Consider the following 20,837-nt stretch of genomic DNA (forward strand, 5'->3'; position numbering starts at 1 on the left):
TTATTGTGTTTGAAATAGAACATAAGCTACATCAGCGCGGGACAGATTAAACCAGGGACGTTGAATCTAATATATGACCTATAGAGGGGCTTCTTCAAAGAATAATCTTTTTTTAGAAACTTTTAACAGGCATTAGCTTGGCAAAGAAACTTTTAATACCTAGTACAACTGAAGTAGGTATAATCCACGACAGGTTGAGAATGGCAATCGGAGTTTAATGTCAGCTCAGCATATGGGTTTCTGCGGTGAACTCTGCCCACGCAATTTTACGGCGTGCCTGATCCTATTGACGGCATTCGTAAGTATTTTAGCGTTGAAAAATAGACTATGCAGACTCCAGCGTTTCCTGCGCTTTGTGCGAGGTTTTTGTCCATGTACGTCACTATACAAAAATGTGTGTGGCAGCAGCAAGATTCGGTCGCATCAGGCGCACTGAAGAAATTCTGATGTCAACATAGGATGACCTCTGCCCACCCATTTTAGCGGCATTCCTGATGCTGCTGACGTCACATATTTAGTATTAAAAAATGGACTCTACGGAATTCTACGTTTCTTGCACTTTGTGCGGGTTTTCCGACCATGTGCGATCACCATAAAGAAAGGAATAAAGTAATAAAATTTTGTGTAGAAAATAAAATACGGACGAAGCGTTTTCCGACTATTTAAAGGGACCAGTGGTTTAACAATGGGTTCGCTGAGTTGGCAGAATGTTTCGAGAGGACCCCAAGTCCCTACGGATTTTTATTTCAATACTAGTTGACGTGCCCCGGCTTTGCCCGGGTGCCCACCCGGACCTAATGCCTATTCTATGGATGAAATTATTTTGATAATAAATAAAGGAAGGAAGGTTTATAATAATATGTCTAGCTGATGCTCGCGACTTAGGTTTTTAAAAGTCCCGTGGGAACTCTTTGATTTCCCGGGATAAAAGTAGCCTATGTCACTCACAACCAGGAATGAGGAGATCCGTAGGAGAACCGACATAGCTCAACGGGTTGCGAAGCTGAAGTGGCAATGGGCAGGGCACATAGTTCGTACAACCGATAGACGTTGGGGTCCCAAGATGCTGGAATGGCGACCTCGCACCGGAAGACGCAGCGTTGGAAGACCCCCCACTAGGTGGACAGACGACATCAGACGAGTCGCAGGGAGCCGCTGGATCCAGGCGGCGCAAGACCGTGGCGTGTGGAAGTCCCTACAAGAGACCTATGTCCAGCAGTGGACGTCTATTGGTTGATCATGATGATGATGATGTCACTCTCCAGGTCTTTAACTATACCCGTGCAATAAAATAACGTCGATCCATTGTTCCGTTGCGACGTGATTGAAGGACAAACCAACAAACCAATAAACCAACAAACAAACACACTTTCACATTTTATAATATGGGTACTGATTGTACCTAATATTATAAAACATATAAACCTTCCTCGTGAAATGTTCTTAAATTGTAATGAAACCCGTATTGAATCGCACTGAGAAAATCCTGTGCCAATTTTTTTTATCAATATTGATAAATAAAATATTGGTGTGGAGTTTACGCACCTTTTGACATTTTCAAAAACAGTTGCAGAGGTTGAGATACAGTACCTACTGGAACTTATTCTGCTGATCGTGGAATACAGACAGATGGTGGGTGTTGAGGGGGAAGTTCTCACCCAACAAACAACTTGGCTACCTTCAGGGTAGCCTGCTTTTGGTGACATAGAACTGGAGTCACTGGTTGCAGAGGTAACGATTTAGTACTGGAACGATTTAGTACTGGAACTTCTGCGGATCGTGGGATACAGACTCATGGCGGGTGTAGGAACGAGGAAGTTCTTTACCTTTTTTATTATTAAATGATTAATGGTATTTTAAATGATTAAGAGCTTTATTCTTTAGGCTAAGCTGGGAAGGGACATTTTTTATATTTTATATACTTATATTTTACTTTTATAATATTTACATTTATTTTTACTGCTATTTTTTAGATTTTGTTCTTTTTTATGTTACTGTTTTGGTTTAGTTTGTTCTTTTTATGTCACTGTTTTGGTTTAGTTTATACAAAGTTTTATTGATCAATGCAGAGATAACGCAACGGGCGCGGTGCGTTTTTATTAATCAATATAAATTTATGGCGCAAACTGAAAACCAGCGCCGAGCATTGTGAGCAGTACTCGGCTATGCTGAGTTTGCGACCTTTTGTTTATTGTTAGTTTTTAGTTTAGATAGTATATTAGATATAACATTGTACATACTAGTTACTAGCAATAATGTAAACAATAAAGCATATTTATTATTTATTATTATTATTATTACCTGACAAGCGTCTTTGCCACCTTCAGGGTATCCTGCGCAGAGCATGCCTTCCGTGACGTTTAGTTCGCGATGCTCGAGCCACTGGTTGCAGAGGTCACGGTTTAGCACTGGTACCTCCACCTCGTTCACCGCTGGCTCGTATTCTGACACTACAAAATATACAGGGTAGTAAGATTATTGTCATCCAAACCCTGTATCTGTTCACTCCGGACTCGGGTCTCCTCTCTGATAGGAGATGGAAGATGAAGACGAGAAGGATTTAGCATAGCAGCATAGTCTAACTATGCTGGTCAAGTGCAAATCACATTTACACACCTTTGAGAACGTTATGAAAAACTCTCAGACAGGCAGAAGCTGTGATAGCATAGTAGTTGGGACGTCCGCCTTCTTATCGGAGGTCGGGGGTTTGATTACGGGCAAGCACTTCTAACTTTTCGGAGTTATTGCGTTTTGTATGTAACTAAATATCACTTGTTTTAACGGTGAAGGAAAACATCGTGAGGAAACCCGCATGCCTGAGAGTTCTCCATAATGTTCTCAAAGGTGTGTGAAGTCTACCAATCTGCTTATGGCCAGCATGGAATAACTAGCTATGGCCAAACCCTTCTCACTCTGAGAGGACACCCGTGCTCTGGAGTGAGCCGGCGATTGGTTGATCATGATTATGATGATGATGCAGATTTCCTTACGATGTTTTTCTAGCAAGTGATAGTTGATGAGCGTAAAGAGAGGTTACATACTGTCCTTGTCGTCTCTCTTGCCCCAGCCGATGACGGTGCAGATGGTGCCGGGCGCCAGCGCGCGCTGGGCGGGCGGCAGACACACGGGGGACAGCTGCTCGTGGTAACGGACGCGGACTGCCAGCTGACCAGAACAAAAGGATTGTCAATTAAACCTACAACGCCACTTTTACAACAGAGCCTACTGTTAAACTTTGCTTTAATCAGCCCCCCGATTATGTAAGAAAAACGTATTCATCGTAATGGTAATTGGTACCAAATTTTGCCCCTCGATTGGCTATGAAAAATGTGAACAGCAAATTCTAAACTAAGTAATTAAAAAAAAGAGGCAGAATTTACGATTAGGATGATACATTTTTTACACAATCGGGGGGCTGGTCTTTGGTGTTTTTGGAATTATTTCCCATGGAAAAAATTCAATCCTATTTTCAGATCTTAAACTTAAAGTAGTGGCTCAGGTCAAACAGGACTCTATAACGGCATATAGGAGCAAGCCTAGAGCCCCCGGCCTGACAGAGACCCAGAGATGCTGAAGGCGTGCGAGCGACGTCGCGTGATGATCGTCCGAATGTTAATGTTACTTGGTGGCTTACTTGAAACAGTGCGATGTCGTTATCATGTGCTACGCCCACGTTGTAGAGCGGATGTGGCACCACTCGCCGCACCTTCACCTTCTGCCCGTAGTAGGCGTGCGAGCGACGTCGCGTGATGCCCAGCTGTATCGTCCAGCCGTTGACGTCCGAATGACTGAGGATACGGAAACCAATTAGCCTATTTTACTACACAATGAAATGTGCCCTCAAATTGTTTTCTAAGACTCTGGTACTCGCAGTCAGTTTTTTTTAGGGACTCACGAACCAACTTCGTAGCAGAAAACTTCCTGCCACATGCATTTTTATAATAGCTCTTTTATGGTCCAAACGTACTTATGCTGCGCTGTGTGACGCGACACGGCGACACGGCACAACGCGGCACGTCAAATATAATTTACTAGCTTATGCTCGCGACTTCGTCCGCGTGGACTACAAAATTTCAAACCCCTATTTAATCCCCTTAGGAGTTGAATTTTCAAAAATCCTTTCTTAGCGGATGCCTACGTCATAATAGCTATCTGCATGCCAAATTTCAGCCCGATCCGTCCAGTAGTTTGAGCTGTGCGTTGATAGATCAGTCAGTCAGTCAGTCAGTCAGTCAGTCAGTCAGTCAGTCAGTCAGTCAGTCACCTTCTCCTTTTATATATATATATAGAGATATGAGTTTGTATGAAGCAAGGCGCTGCCGCGTCGCGCAGCACAGAGTGTGTTTGAACTTTTACTATTCAGGCGTTATCAAGGAAGGGGAGGGACCAGGACCTCGTGGCCTCGGTGGAAATCTTCGGTAAGCGACGGGAGTTCGCGCACCAATGGCACAAGAGGCGGAACAGCTCCGGCCGTGATCGTGGACCAGTGGGTGTTTGAGGAGGGATCCGGACTGTGGGGCACGCGGGGATCTGCGTGTTAGTGTACGTCTGCCCCAGAAAAGGAAGAAGGACTCATAGGGACAAGGATCAGAGAGAAAGAATTTGTAGGGAGTCAAGAAGGCGCCCCGGGAAAGGGCAAGAGCAAGTATCGAACGGATGCCTTCCCGCGCTTCGGCCCATATTACCGCATGGTTGGTGGGGCCATGGGAGGTGGTGGGTTGTCCCTATCCAGGCGTTATACGTATCTAGCTCATCACATTCGTAAAATAGGTCACACCCCGCGACCCGCCTGTAGTTGCAGGCGGCGTTGCTACCACCATAGAGCAGAAACAAAGAGGAGATGTTGTATTAAGATTTCCCTATGAAATATCGAGTGACATTTTGCGGGGTGAGGGGTTGTGGAACGCCGCCCACTTCTCAATTTTCCATCTGCGGGTTAGTAGCAAAACTACTCGCTTAGCGACCTAACATCGATATATTGATGTCACTACATAGTTCAGCTACCTCACACTAGATGTCAATAATCTAGAACTATTTTAATAATTACGTATAAAATTACTTACAAATGAAATGTGATACCATTCATAGCATCAGAACGTCTGTCTGAATAACTTTGACACGATAAAACACAACACTTCATCCTTTTGTTCTTAAAAACGCGAAAACACACCGATAATACGAGTCTCAATATATGTGAACCTGACGAACGCAGACAGCATACTAACTAAGGCCCCGCCCACAGTGATGACGTCAGGACCTAGTTGAAAACAACACCACACCACACAACACAACACAACCACAGTGCACAGTTGCTTAGGCCAACTCCTCTTTGTTTCTGCTCTATGGCTACCACTGAAGAGGGCCATCGCCCCGAACAGTTTCCCCGGGACCCGCAAGGGTCCACGTGGACGACTCGACTGTCGTAAAATTCGATAGTTCGAACAGCAAGACTCTTAACCACAACAGCTCTGTCATTGACATTAATTCTGACTCTTTGTATAGGTTTCGGGAAAAGATCTTTGTATCTTGGATGTCTTGAGCCTTATCTGCTATTCTTAACACACTGCACTCACCATACTCAGTAGTTTATTTTAGTTATTATTAGATACACTTCTTTCATGTATTTTTTGTATTTCATCGACTTATTGTCGTAATGTATTTTTCCTTGTTTACTACGGAACCCTTAGGCAACTCAAGGCCCGCCACGCACTTGGCCGGTTCTTTTTTAATTTTGTAACATATTTTTGTAAATGTTGTGTTAACTTGTAAATGGCGAATGCATTTAGTAAGTTAAATGTTCAGAATAAGTATTTTTAATGTAGTGTAAGTAGCCGTAAGTTAACCTAATAAATAAAATAAAACAAGACTCACTTCCCCACGCAATGCGAGGCGGTGAGCACCCACTGGTCGGCGACGAGCACGCCAGCGCAGTAGAACACCTCCTCAGGTCCACCCAGGATCGCTGCGAGGAACGGCCAGTCCCCGGGCGAGGCTTCCACCCCACCCACGATGCGCTTGTTCGCGCCGCCGATGGTACGCCGCTTGCCACATTCTGGGGGAAAACATCTCCAATTAACCCACAAAAAAGTGATCAAGAATGCATGTTTTGCTGTACAAGGTGATGACTCTACCTACCCTAAGAGTTAAAAAATATATAAAAATCATGATTTTTTAAGATTATTCTCTACTAGCTGATGCCCGCGACTTCGTCCGCGTGGAATTAGGTTTTTTTAAAAATCCCGTGGGAACTCTTTGATTTTCCGGGATAAAAAGTAGCCTATGTCACTCTCCATGTCTTTATCTATGCCCATGCAAAAAATCACGTCAATCCGTTGCACCGTTGCGACGTGATTGAAGGACAAACCAACAAACAAACAAACACACTTTCGCATTTATAAGAAGGGTACTGATAATAATGAATTCTAGCCCCATAAATTACCACTAAACAAAAAATCACATCATTTTATGACAACAGTCCAAGACCCTATCAAGCATGATTGGTGTCAAGCGTTATCAAAATATATAAAAGGAAAAGGTGACTGACTGACTGATTGACTGATCTATCAACGCACAGCTCAAACTACTGCACGAAATAGGGGTTTGAAATTTGTGTAGTCCACGCGGACGAAGTCGCGAGCATAAGCTTGTCTTGTAATAAAATCAATTGTTGAAGTGCTCATTAGTCATCAGAGTATTGGACAGGACATAAGGGCAGCCACCACACTGCTTTGCCGAGTCGAGTTCTTTCCACCCATCTTTAATATCGTGTCGATTCACGCAGTATTTACTAAATATCAGCCTTTACCAGCGGGCACCAGCCCTAAAAAACCGGCCAAGTGCGAGTCAGGCTCGCGCAATGAGGGTTCCGTACTACAGTCGTATTTTTTCGACATTTTGCACGATAATTCAAAAACTATGATGCATAGAAATAAATAAAAATCTGTTTTAGAATGCACAGGTGAAGACCTTTCATATGATACCCCACTTGATATAGTCACTCACTTCGAAAGTTGAAAATACTAATTATTAGTTCATGACCACAATTTCAATTTTTTTTGTGTTATCTAACCCTAAATTTGCGGTTTTTAGATTTTTCCCCAAATGTCAGCTATAAGATCTATCTACCTGCCAAATTTCATGATTCTAGGTCAACGGGAAGTACCCTGTAGGTTTCTTGACAGACAGACGGACAGACAGACAGACAGACACCAAAGTGATCCTATAAGGGTTCCGTTTTTCCTTTTGAGGTACGGAACCCTAAAAAGGGATATAAGGCTTTAGTATCGACCTTGTTCTACATCAAGAGGCTTATACAAAAGCTAGCTATCTGTCTAGTACTTTACAGGTGATGCGTGAACTTTAATATACATTTCTTATCAAGTTTTTCTCATTCAATAAAAAATTGTAAGTAAGTAAGTACTAAAATCAATGATTTTAAGCTTATGTGTACATACCACGATTAATTTCAATCGTGAGGATGGTTTTAAACCAGCAAGCATGTGGAATCCAGTGGTAGAATTATGCAAACCAAGACAGCATCGTGCGACATCGAAAGTTAATAGTGACGTTGTGAGTATATTTTGCCGGACAGCTCGCGAAGTTCCAGCGAAAAGAACAAGAAAGAGGGTAGTTCGCTACTGCCCTTGACAGCTCGAACTTTATCTCTCGCAGCACCGCAGTCCCGTCGTGACCACGACCCGTGCGATTTGGTTGAAATATTGACAAATAAAAACATGAAATCAATAGTATGTACCCGTTATCTACATTAAAATAAGTACTAAAATATTGTAAGCAGTTAATCCATTTTTTAACAGAGACACTCGTGTACAAGAGGTACATTAGGCACGCGCCAGTCAGACGACTTGACACTTGAAAGGCTTTTGCCAAAAGCCGAAACAAAAAAACATGAAACTCATTATGAGACGAAAAAATAAAATGCTCGTGAACTTCGCCAAAAGTATTCGCCACTCAAAGCCGGTCGCTAAAGCATAATTTAATCCTTGCGCTCTTGATCCGAGAGGTAGTGGAAGATAATTGGGTATTTGACTATATCAAAAATAAATTATTTCTCAGTAATTATTAAATAAGAAAGCTCAGAGTCACTTAGCGATGGAGAGAGCAATGCTTGGAGTTTCTCTACGTGATCAAATTCAGAAATGAGGAGATCAAAATTTCGAAAAAATACGACTGTATTCCTTGAAATCCTTGAAATTTTCCACCCGGTCTCGGCCTAACTAATCCTTGCGCTGTTGAGTCAGCACATTGTTACGAGGGTGAAAATTAAATCATGCCGTAATAAGTTCTTTGTTTCACTCACCTTGACGGGGGCGGCCGGCGGGATCCTAATTGAAATTTAAGCTAAACCCTTTTCTGGGTAGAGTAAACAAAATAATATTGTATTATCGGATGGTACAATAGAAAGTGGAGTAGCGTCAATACAATCTATATATAGGTACTTATATAAAATGAAAAGCTGACTCACTGACTGATTTTGATCTATTAAAGCACAGCTCAAACTCCTGGAAGGATCGAGCTGAAATTTGGCATGCAGATAGCCAGTGTGTTAAATAAACATCTTTTCTTTCTTTCTTTCTTTTCTTTCTATTATGACGTAGACATCAGTTAAGAAAGGATTTTTGAAAATATAACCCTTAAGGGCGTAAAATGGGGTTTAAAATTTGTGTAGTCCACGCGGACTAAGTCGCCGGGAATAAGCTAGTTACATATACAGACCTATATCTATATCTCTCGGTTGTTGTTGTTGAAGAAACATAAAGTTATTCTTTAAACAGAAGCGCTTGGTAAACTTGTTGCTTCCCATTAATAATAATGAAATAAGCATTAAGTTGTTGTGGAATGGAATAATGAAAGAAATTCATTAGTTGCACCACACGGCTCTGTCCGCATTCCGCACCTGACGCGCATTACGGGGTATAATTAAAAAAAAAAAAAAAAAGTTGCCCCCGCGGCTGCCCGGGACTACTATAATTAAGAACTGATTACGACGCACAAATCTTTCCCTCCCTTCTTTCAGTTGTTTTTTTTTTAGTTTATAGACTAGCGCTTGGCTTCAAACAGACCTGCTGACTAACAGAAGTGATGATGCGGCCTAGGGCTCTGTTCTAGAGACGCGGCGCTTCCCGCGTCAAACATATTATTATGGCCAAGTATGAGATCGTTTATGCAGAAGGGTTTGCTGTACAATGCGTGACGCAATTCACCACGCTCTAGAAGAGTGCCCTAAGATGGATAAAACATAGGATTGATAATAATATACACGCTGAAATTTTAATGGTTGTTTTCCCGAAGCGAAATGATTTTGTCGTGGTATTACAATCGATTTATAAATATAAAAAAATATTAGAGTCAAAAATGTCAAATTTACAATCGAGAAAAACAAAAATCGAATGAGACCTCGAACCAATAGTGATACCGCGTGCGCGCAGGCTAGTTTATGACGTATCACTACGAGCGAGAGCTTATTTTGCTCTAAACTTTTTCACTTTATTGGCAGCGTGGTTCGAGTGGATGTACCTACCTACTATTCACGTTACGTCTAGGGAGTTACTATTGTTTCTCACACTTTCGAGTTGTCGATTTTTTTTTAATTATTTCAAAACAAAAACATTTTTATTTTTTAAGTTTAACTCAAAATTTCGATAGTACTACTGAAGGCAAATCGTTCTGCCGCGGGAAGACAACCACTAAAACTTCACCGTAAGAATAACTAACTAGCTGATGGCTGCAACTTTGTCCGCGTGTACTACACAAAATATTTTAAACCCCTATTCAACCCTCTTAGGGGTTGAATTTTCAAAAATCTATTCTTAGCAGATGTCTGCGTCATAATAGCTATCTGCATGCCAAATTTTAGCCCGATCCGTCCAGTAGTTTAAGCTGTGCTTTGATATCCCAGATAGTCAGACAACTTTTCCTTTTAAACATTTAGGATTTTAATTTTAATAAAGAAGACATGACTAGGCAATAAAGTTTATGATTTATGATTTGTCGGCAGGTGGTAGGCAGGCTCAGCTCGATGACCTAAGCTGATTCCTAGCTCTTGGCTTGGCCTAAACTAAACAAACACCGAGGCAACAAAATAGCCACCTAACGTGATATGACAGCCCCTAGACGCCGGCTTATACCAGATTATTTTATTTAAGCCTAATTGTTTTCAAGTTATGGTTTTTACCGAACTGTTTATTTGTTTGAGGTAAAGTTATTAAAACTTCTACTACAAACCGGCCAAGTGCGAGTCAGACTCGCGCACCAAGAGTTCCGTATTACAGTCATATTTTTTAAACATTTTGCACGATTAATTAAAAACTATATTAATGCATGAAAATAAATAAAAATCTGTTTAAGAATGCACAAGTAAAGCCCTTTCATATGATACCCCACTTGGTAAGTTATCTAACTTTGAAAATTGAAAATACTAATATTTGTTTGTATGAACACATTTTAATTTTTTTTCTGTTATGTAACTACAAATTCACAGTTTTCGGATATATTCCTTTACTTGTGCTATGAGACCCACCTACCTACCTACCATATTATTTCACTATTCTAGGTCAACGGCTAGTACCCTTTTTAGGTTTTCTCGACAGACACGACGGACAGACGGACAGACAACAAAGTGATCCTATAAGGGTTCTTTTTTCCTTTTGAGGTACGGAACCCTAAAAAATATTATATTTATAAATATAATTATATAATATCAGTCATTTAACATGGCTAATATTCTTTAAAAAAAAAAAAGAGATAACGCATCGGGTGCGGTGCGTTTTTATTAATCAAAACGTTTTTATTAATCAATGCAAATTATGGCGCGAACTGAAATCCAGCGCTGAGCATTGTGACCATGTGTTCGGCTATGCTGAGTTTGCGAACTTTTTTTTTAAAATTCAATATATTATATATATAGAATGTTTAACAAATCCAATTTAGACACAGCAAAAAACCACGAAGGTTTAAAAAGTGTGACATTCCGTCTACTTATTAATACATAATAATATTGCTTCTATAAACAATTACCCTATTGTTTATTGTTAATGTTTAGTTTAGATATACATATATTAGATATTAGATGAGCCATGGAACGCAGCATACTAGGTATAAAACTAGCAGATCGCGTAAGGAATTCTGCAATACGTTCCAAAACGCGAGTAGCTGACGTTGGCCTTGCAGCCGCTTTACTCAAATGGGACTGGGCAGGTCATGTGTGCCGTATGCCAGATGAGTTATGGGCAAAATCTGCTTCTTTTTGGACGCCCCAGAATCATCAACGCCAGCGTGGTCGGCCGAGGCGACGTTGGCGTGATGAATTAGATAAATTTACAGTTACGTGGCCTGAAGAGGCACGAAATAGAAAATTGTGGAAGGATCGGAGGGAGGCCTTTGTCCAGACATGGGACAGCACAGGCTGATTTAGATTAGATTAGATTAGATTAGATAAACAAGTTAAACGTCGTAACTTGATATATTGTGATTAAAGTTATAAATATTAATTAGTGGTTAAGTTGGGAATGTTGATATTAATTGCCAACCGCCGCCGCCGCTCGGTCGAGCACCTGAGTCAGATAATCCGTTTAATTACGTCGCTTACCACCGCATAGCTCCCGACACAGACACAGCTACTATAGTTTACCTGGAAACTAGAATAAACACCGCAGGTGTAAAGGATGCTTCGATGAAAGGCCGCAAATATTGATTAAAGCTCTACTAAAAACGCATTTCACGCCTAAATCTGTAAATACATCTTTTTTTCTATTTTCTTTCTAAAAAATTTACATTTTTTTTTTTTAATTTGACAAATCTGACAAATCTGTCATATGAAATACGTTTTCTTTTTCTGAGCCATTCTTTATAATTTTACAACAAAAAAAGGTTTTATACGCGTCGCCTACAGCAGGTAAAGTGACGAAGTCACGGGCATCATCTAATATAGTCTAAATATATAAAAGGAAAAGGTGACTGACTGACTGACTGACTGACTGACTGACTGATCTATCAACGCACAGCTCAAACTACTGGACAAATCGGGCTGAAATTTGGCATGCAGATGGCTGATATAACGTAGACATCCGCTAAGAAACAATTTTTGAAAATTCAACCCCTAAGGGGGTGAAATAGGGGTTTGAAATTTGTGTAGTCCACGCGGACGAAGTCGCGAGCATAAGCTAGTTGCTTATAAGCCGTAATAGCCTAGTAGTTAAGGCGTCCGCCTTCTATTTGAGAGGGCAGGGACGCAATCACCGGAGTGTTTAGGGTTCCGTACTGCAAAAAGAAAAAAGGAACCCTTATAGGTTCACTTTTTTGTCTGTCTCTCTGTATGTTGTGTCTGTCAAGAAACCTATGGGGTACTTCCTTTTGGCGTAGAATCATGAAATTAAGAGATAGGTATGTCTTATAGCACAAGTAAAGTAATGAATCTGAAAACCGTGAAATCGTGGTTTTATCACAAAAAAATATATCCGTGAACATATTCTAATTACAGCGCCATCGATACGGAACCCTAAAAAGCTTAATAAAATGTTGCTGCTCGTGTTTCTGTCATCGACAAAGCTTTGGCATACAAAATGTGTAAACATTGCCTTTATTTATCTTCACCCAATCTTCCGAGTCCCATGTATGAATATTGAGATGTATTTTTGCTTCACTTTCTGACTTGACCTGGCTTCGCACGGGTGGTCTTACTGCCTTAAGTATACATTTCAATGCTCGGTACTCCAGAGAAAACTGCGCGCGCTGCGCGATGTTGTCAATCCGCACTTGACCAGCGTGGTAGATTATGGCCAAAACCCTTCTCACATTGAGAGGAGACCCATGCTCTGTAGTGAGTTGATGAGCGATGGGGTAATCATGATGATGATGATGAATGAGCTTTAACTGAAGGGAGGCCGAGGTGTGTGAGGTAAAGAAGAGGAAAGTCGGGGGAAGGGGGTGGTTAAAACTCGCATAATTTATCCGGTAATTGAAACGGCAACGTCTAATTAATTAAGTCCTCAACTTTCTTGTTAAGTTTAAATGAAAACTATTCTTTTTCCACGTAAACGGTAGTTAATATTGGTAGAGTCTCAACGATCTCAGCCGTACTCAGAGTCGCTAATCGTTACCTAAGATTGAGTTAAAACGAGACAGATTTATGTGAGAGATATAGCTCTGTCTCGTTTTAACCAAACTTAAGTAACGATTAAGTGACTCTGAGTACGGCTGTTAGAGTATGACACTAAATTATATTACGGAGTTATTTTGAAGGAATTTATATTAAGAGTGAAGACAAGTATAAAATAATTCAAATGGCGTGCCTTCCTGCATACGAAAGAGCTGTAAAATTAGATTAAAATACTAATGAAATTCTATGACAGGCCTCCAGCATTTATTATTGTTAATTTTCGCTCAAATTGCTCGTTCCTTGTAGATTAATTTTCGCTTGTTAGATTAATTATTAAAATATTGCATTATTATGGTACATTGTCTGTAGGAACCTAGCTACTTATGTAAGAGCGGTTTCAGACTAGTGTAATTTTTTGCGCGTATACGGTCGTTTCAGCATACGCGCTTACACGCGCGCTACATTACGCGCTTCAAAAAACCAGACTCGCGTATACGGGCATATTTCGGCGTGTTCGCTCGAACCGTGGCCCGGTGGGTAGTACAGTACGCGCGGCGAGAGTTTGGCTTTGACCGTTATTGCGCAGAAATCAGAAATTGGGTATCAACGGGCAATTAGTGGGGTGCGGGGCGGGTGTGTAGGCGCACGCGGTGCTCTGATTGGCGCTCCACTGCTCCAGTCGTTCCCTGCCTCTGTTTGTACAATCACGTTCACAAGTGAATTGCTATTTTCGTTAATTGTTTATTGTATAAGAATCTGAATAGCACTGCTGCTAAGACTTTTTTTTAATGTTAACTTTTGTATTTAATAATTATTTTAAGTTTTCTTTTGTTTGTATGTACCAATTTTACATGTATCTTGGAATAAATAATTTTATTAAAAAACAATTATTTAGAATTTTCATCGCTGTCTCTGTAAACTTTAAAAGGAAATAAACATTTTATATAAGTAAAATAACTATCAATAGTTTTAATAAATGAAGAAGTTTATCTATTTCGTATTATTTTCTAGCATTATTACCACTGTACATGAATTTTGACCCACTCAAATATCCAACCTGGTACATAAAAAAGGAAAAGTATTGTGTGCGTGACAGTACCCATGCGCAGTAATCCCCTCCACCCGAAGGTCAAAGCCAAACTCTCGCCGCGCGATCTGTACTTGTAGTCTCTCGCGGCTCGCGCTTATACGAGCTTAGAAGCGCGTCAACGCTCGTACGAGTTGAGCGTGTGCCAAAAGGCACGCCTATACGCGCCTACATGCGCTTCCAAAAACGAGCTCATACGCGCGTATAAAACGCTAGTCTGAAACCGCCCTAAAGTGAGAATGCATGCAGGCTAACATAAAATTATCAAAATCAAAACGTTTTCATATATAACTAGGATTTCCTTGCAAATTTTCATCCCCTCTCTAAAGGGTTGGAGTTATCAAAAAATATTTCTTAGCGAGTCAAAATTTCAAGTTTCTATAACCCCTGCGGTTGATAGTTGCCCTTTTAATATTATGATTTAACTTTTTTTTCTTATTTTCTTTTTTACTAACAATTCTTTTTTAAAAACATTATAAATGTATATATTATCTAAAGGGGTAATTTCAAAGGCAAAACGTCAAAAACCTTTCCTATGTATTCATATTTTATGGTTACGAAAAATATCGCGGCAAAAAAGTAATCCCTTAAACAAATACCCTTGGCTTGAAGCTTTGAATAAATTCATATCTAAGAGTACGTACTCTTCACCTTTGATGTTCCCGACAAGGTAATGAAATTGATGAATTAACTTTTTTTTCTTAGCCTACTATTTACGTACCAAAACTTTCAGCGCTGCAGTGTACCTACGACTAAACTAAACTACGACTAACTAAACGTCTCAGCGCTAGTCTATAATCGTTTAGTATTTATTATTTTCTAGTACCATCAGAAAATGTCTAAATTTGACAAAACAGTTTTGTTAAATACCTGAGTTAATAATTTTTTTTCATTTTTTCATGTTTTTTAAAAAAGGGAATCAAAACTTAGTAGGTACATTCCGTTGACCTAGAATCATGCTTGGCAGGTAGCGATGTCTCATAGCACAAGTAATGGGAAAAACCTGCCAGTGCGAGTCAGATCTGCACCGAGGGTTCCGTACTCGGGTATGTTTTTGGACATTTTGCACGATAAACCAAAAAATAAATAAAAATCTGTTTTAGAATAAACTGGTAAAGCCCTTTCATATGGTACAACACTTGATACAGTTAAATGTATCCTATGCATTCTAAAACAGATTTTTATTTCTATTTATGCATTTTTGATGATTTTTGATGTATCGTGCAAAATTCCCTCGAACCCTCGGTGCGCGAGTCTGACTCGCACTTGGCCGGTTTTTTCACAAAAAAGCTAATTAGACATTCCACTCAAACTAACGGCTTCTCTTAAATTTATAAGGGTCTATAAAATATTGGGGATGGTAGAACTAAAGAAAAAGGGACTTTGCCTTCTGTTGTGCAGAGTTTATTTTTGTTTGACGCGATGTTTCCATTACCTGTGGCCCTACCGCGGTTGTTTGACAGCTACAATGTCACGATCGCAATCATCTCTGATTGGTTAATGCTCGCTCACTATCGGCCACAATGCATTGTTGCAACAAGAATCGCACAAATTCAGCCAATCAGAACAATTGAGATGGTAATAATGATTGATGCAGGTTTTAGACAATCGCCCTACGGTAATAAGGAGCGGTGATTTGATTTGATCGTCGCATCGGTCATACATACGGGGTCGTAATGTTTACGAGCGCAGATAAAATGCGACACGAAATGTATTCAGTTTCTATAGGGATCCCGCTGTCATCGTCATGATATATAACAGTCATTTTTAGGGTTCCGTACAAAAAAGCGTGCCAACGGGACCCTATTTCTAAGCCTCCGCCGTCCATCGGTCAGTCCGTCTGTCAGCGGGCTTGTATCTCATGAACTATAATAATTAGTAGAGATTTAGAGATTTGATAGTATGTATTCTATTGCCGCTATAACAACAACAAATAATAATAAAAATTTCAAAAAGACATTCGCCTCCTTGTCGGAGGGTCCGAGGTTAAAAATTTACAACTTTTCGTAGTTATGTGCTTTTTAAGGATTAAGTGAGTATCACGGACAACATCATAAGGCAATCTCTATATTACGTCTCAGAGTTGTCCATAATGTATTGCCAATTCGCAATTGACCAGCGTGGTAGAATACGGGCGAAAACCGTTCTCATTTTAAGAGGAGACCCGTTCTGATTATAAGCCGGGCGATGGGTTAATCATGATGATGATGAACAGCTGTTTATCTATCTATATCTAAATATATAAAAGGAAAAGGTGACTGACTGACTGACTGACTGACTGACTGATCTATCAACGCACAGCTCAAACTACTGGACCGATCGGGCTGAAATTTGGCATGCAGATTGCAGATAGCTATTATGACGTAGGCATCCGCTAAGAAAGGATTTTTGAAAATTCAACCCTAAGGGGGGTGAAATAGGAGTTTGAAATTTGTGTAGTCCACGCAAAAATACTCTATACATTGAATGCTTTAGATATTCTATACAATACCGGATTATACAAACTGACGGTGGTATTTGTAAAGATTTAATGCTTGCACCTCTTTGTTGTGTGACAATAGACAATCTAAACCTAAACAGGTGCTGGTGTGGTGTGTAGCAATATAATCGACAAATCCCCAACTCGGGTGGAGGATTATGTGATGTATAGGAGGCTTTAGCACGTAACATGTGCACTGCAGCGACAACAATGCCAGCTTTCGCGACCTCAGGTGGACAATAAAAGATTACCTCACAATGCTAGGCAATATATCTATTCAGTGTACTGCAAGACCTTTACTGGCAACGACACAGATCCGATACGACATCAACACCAATTTATTTAGGAAAACGATCACAAAAAACCTAATTTTAACAATTAAAATCATCGATGGTTAAAAAGTATTGAATAGGTTCTTAATTAAATGATTCTTCTATATTTAGAATAAGTAAATAGTTAAATCTTACAAAAAAAGATTACCTGGGTATTTAGTTAAATAAATAAAATAAAATCTTTTTACTCGAAGCAAAAAATTGTTAGTAGACAGAATGTTAGTAACAGCTGTAACTATATTTGTGGCAAAAAGACAGTTTAAAAAGAATATAAACAGTGCTAACAATGTAAGTTACAGTGAGGTAGTAATATACTATAGGAGACAATTAATTCAAGATTTGTAAAAACTGTCGGGAGATGATTTGGAGCCATACAACTCATCGACCAATGAAAGGAGTTTAACACAGGCAGCCCAAAGCTTCTTTTTTAAGATTTTTACTTTTAATTTATTTATCGTGAGATAGGCTTAGTTGCGCTTGACGACAATCAGGCTCATGTATTATACCTATCAGCCTCATGTATGATGACGTATGGAGCGGAAACGTGGACACTGACAGTTGGTCTCGTCGACAAACTAAAAGTCACTCAGCGTGCTATGGAGCGAGCTATGTTGGGTATCACTCTCAGGGATAAATTCCGGAACGAGGAAATTCGCAGAAGAACAAAAGCGACCGACATAGCTCAAAGGATTAGCGCGCTGAAGTGGCAATGGGCAGGCCATGTCTGTCGCAGAACCGATGGCCGATGGGGCAGAGACGTTTTCTGGAGTGGAGACCGCGTACCGGTAAGCGCAGTGTAGGACGACCCCCCGCCCGCTGGACCCATGACCTGAAGAAGGTGGTGGGGAGCGGTTAGATGAGGAAGGCGGAGGACCGTGTTTGGTGGCGCGCTCTTGGAAAGGCCTATGTCCAGCAGTGGACGCAAACAGGCTGATGGATTGGATTAGATTGGATTATACCTATGTTATTATTTTTCACCAAAAACAAAAAATATCTGAGTGTTTAAAAGACCTCAATCGTAGCAAGTAGGTATCTAGCGGCGTCTTCAGAGTTCGGCAATTTATGCCCTGTCAAAACCTAACCCTCGCGGGAATTTTAATAAAGCTGTACATTAATCACGGTTAAATAGAAAACATTGTACCTATGCTCGTTGCCCCTTATAAAGATAGGTACTTAGGTTAACATTTATGTTTTAATATATCAATCAATCAATATCAATATACTTATAATAAAACTGTAACAGGTCAAATTCTGTACATTGAAGATATTTTGAAAAATTTTTTTCGAGGGCACTCTATAATCGATACTGAACCCAAAACTGTAATTTTTTCATTTTTTTGTCTGTCTGTCTGTCTGTCTGTCTGTCTGTCTGTCTGTCTGTCTGTATCACGGCCGCGCATCACGCTGAAACTACTGAATGGATTCCAATGAAACTTGGTACGATTTGAGGTCATCTATGAGGGAAGAATATAGGATACTTTTATCCCGAAATTCCAGCATGGTTCCCGTAGGAGAGGGGGACGAAAGTTAAATGTATACTGAGTTGTAATTCAATAACGCGTAGTCCGATTTCATTCATTCTTTTTTTGTTAGAAAGGGGATATTTTAAGATTGTTTCGTAAATATTTCAAGTCCATCGTTTTAACCGACTGTGCAAAAAGGAGGTGGTTCTTTTTCTACATCGATTTTTCGAGGTTTCTGGACCGAGTTTGCAAATTTTTTTTTTAAATCAACAAAAAAAGTTTACGTTGTGGTCACAGGTAAAAAAAATCTTAATTCACTCCTTAATCCTGATTGCTGCAGGTTACTGACGGCCGCCTGAGGTATCAAGATTCAGGAAGTGTTAATAGTGAAGTCATATTGTAGGTACCAAGCAACGACAACAATCCCGAAAAAATCAAAAGAGTTCCCGCGGGATTTAAAAAAAACGTAAATCACGCGGACGAAGTCGCAGGAATCAGCTAGTCTAGAATAGAATAGAAATACTTACATTTATGGTTGATCCAACACACGAGTAAACGATTTACAAAAAAAAAAATCCTTAGAAACTATCCAACAAATAGTACCTAGTGTCTACAATGTGTCGTGCCATCGAATAGGCCCTAACTCAGCTGAATGTTGTTGATATTGTATTCCGCCACGGCTAGTTACCACCCTACCGGCAAAATCTGTGGCGCTTATGATTTCGCGTTCCGGTACGATGCCGTGTAAAACCAAAGTCGTATGGTTTAATAAACTGCCATACTCCTTCCAGGTTAGGCTCGCATTCATCTTAGAGTTGCAATCATCACTTACCATCATATGAGATTACAGTCAAGGGCTAACTTGAATCTGAATTTTAAAAAAATACCACGATATACCTACCTATAATACCTATGACATTCTGGTGAAGAAGCTTTAGTCTGCAGCAAAAATTGTCTATTGTATGGCTATTCAAATTTACAACAAGTTGCCAAAAGATTTAATTGACTTACCTTTGAACATATTTAAAATAAGATTACTGACTGGTTAATGACCCGCCAATTCTATTCGGTTGGAGATTATTTAAATTTTAAAATTTAAGAAATGTACATTTTTACCAGTGATAGTATCATAACTCTATGATTTTTACTAACTTATTTGACATATAACTTTTTTTTTTAGTATGTACTTATTCGGACATAATAGAAATACTTGAAACTGCCCTTTTGCCATTAATTAGATTATAATTTTATGACTTACTTAATATTAAACTTTTTTTTTTAAATGCAAAATAATAATAATTGATTAATTATAATGAATAATATGTTAATAATGAGATATTTGAGCTATTGTATTAAAATAATTGTTGTGTTGCCTATTGTTGTAGTAAGGATTCCTATTAATAATTCTATTTGTGTACCTATTCAAATTTGCACACCATAGTATGGTAGATTGTAGCTCGAAACAAAATTGAAATTGACAACTTATAAATGTACCTACAATCAGCAAATAAATAATTTGTATTTGTATTGTATTTGCAGTCTCTAAATAAGTTTAGGACTCTAAATAAGTTTTAGATAGTGAGAATGAGGTCAAATCTATGATCGAGTAGGTCCCAATTTTAAATTTAATCAAAACCAATAATTCTTACATCAAGCAGAAACCTACGGACTCACAGACAACAGACTTGGGTAAACTCGGAAAATTCTACCAAGTATCCGCAACTTTGCTGGGTGTAAATTACTCGGGAGTTGTTAGGAACTTGTTAACAAGTTTTTTTGAAATGGCTACCTTAATTAGCAAGTTTGCGCCGCGAAATCCGGCCAATTTGTTTAAACCTACTTAGGTATTCGTTTGTTTCGTATAGGGTTCATGTGCGGTAGGCCTAAACTGAGATAGTCAAAAGTCGCAAGCATAATCTAGTATATTATATGACTAGCTTATCCCCGTGGACTACACAAATTTCAGGCCCAATTATACCCCGTCAAAAATTTTGGGTGGAATTCGTCCAGTAATTTGAGTTGTACGATGATAGATCAGTCAGTCAGTCAGTCAGTCAGTCAGTCAGTCACCCTTTCCATTCAGATGAGCTACATTATGAGTCATGACATAGATGATTGGCTACGACTACGTCATACATGACGACATGTGATGGGAAAACTCTCGGTTTTTAGGGTTCCGTACCTCAAAAGGAAAAACGGAACCCTTATAGGATTATTTGTTGTCTGTCTGTCGGTCTGTCAAGAAACCTACAGGGTCTTCCTGTTGATAGAATCATGAAATTTGGCAGGTATGTAGGTTCTAGTAGACATTCGGGGAAAAATCTGAAAACCGTGAATTTGTGGTTATCACACAAAAAAAATT

At 39.6% G+C, this 20,837-nt stretch overlaps 1 protein-coding gene across 1 annotated transcript in view; it reads right to left on the bottom strand.

Annotated features, from left to right (window-relative positions):
• Positions 1 to 20,837, bottom strand: part of Corin (corin serine peptidase) — a 148,302-nt gene that overhangs the window by 14,197 nt on the left and 113,268 nt on the right. The window contains exons 13-16 of the mRNA XM_034982603.2: positions 5,872 to 6,052; positions 3,635 to 3,788; positions 3,042 to 3,165; positions 2,302 to 2,450 (exon numbers count right to left, since the gene is read on the bottom strand). Coding sequence (XP_034838494.1) covers positions 2,302 to 2,450; positions 3,042 to 3,165; positions 3,635 to 3,788; positions 5,872 to 6,052 — 608 coding nt within the window. The remainder of the gene's footprint in view (positions 1 to 2,301; positions 2,451 to 3,041; positions 3,166 to 3,634; positions 3,789 to 5,871; positions 6,053 to 20,837) is intronic.

Source organism: Maniola hyperantus, chromosome 2 (assembly GCF_902806685.2).
Source record: "Maniola hyperantus chromosome 2, iAphHyp1.2, whole genome shotgun sequence".
Classification (NCBI taxonomy): domain Eukaryota; kingdom Metazoa; phylum Arthropoda; class Insecta; order Lepidoptera; family Nymphalidae; genus Maniola; species Maniola hyperantus.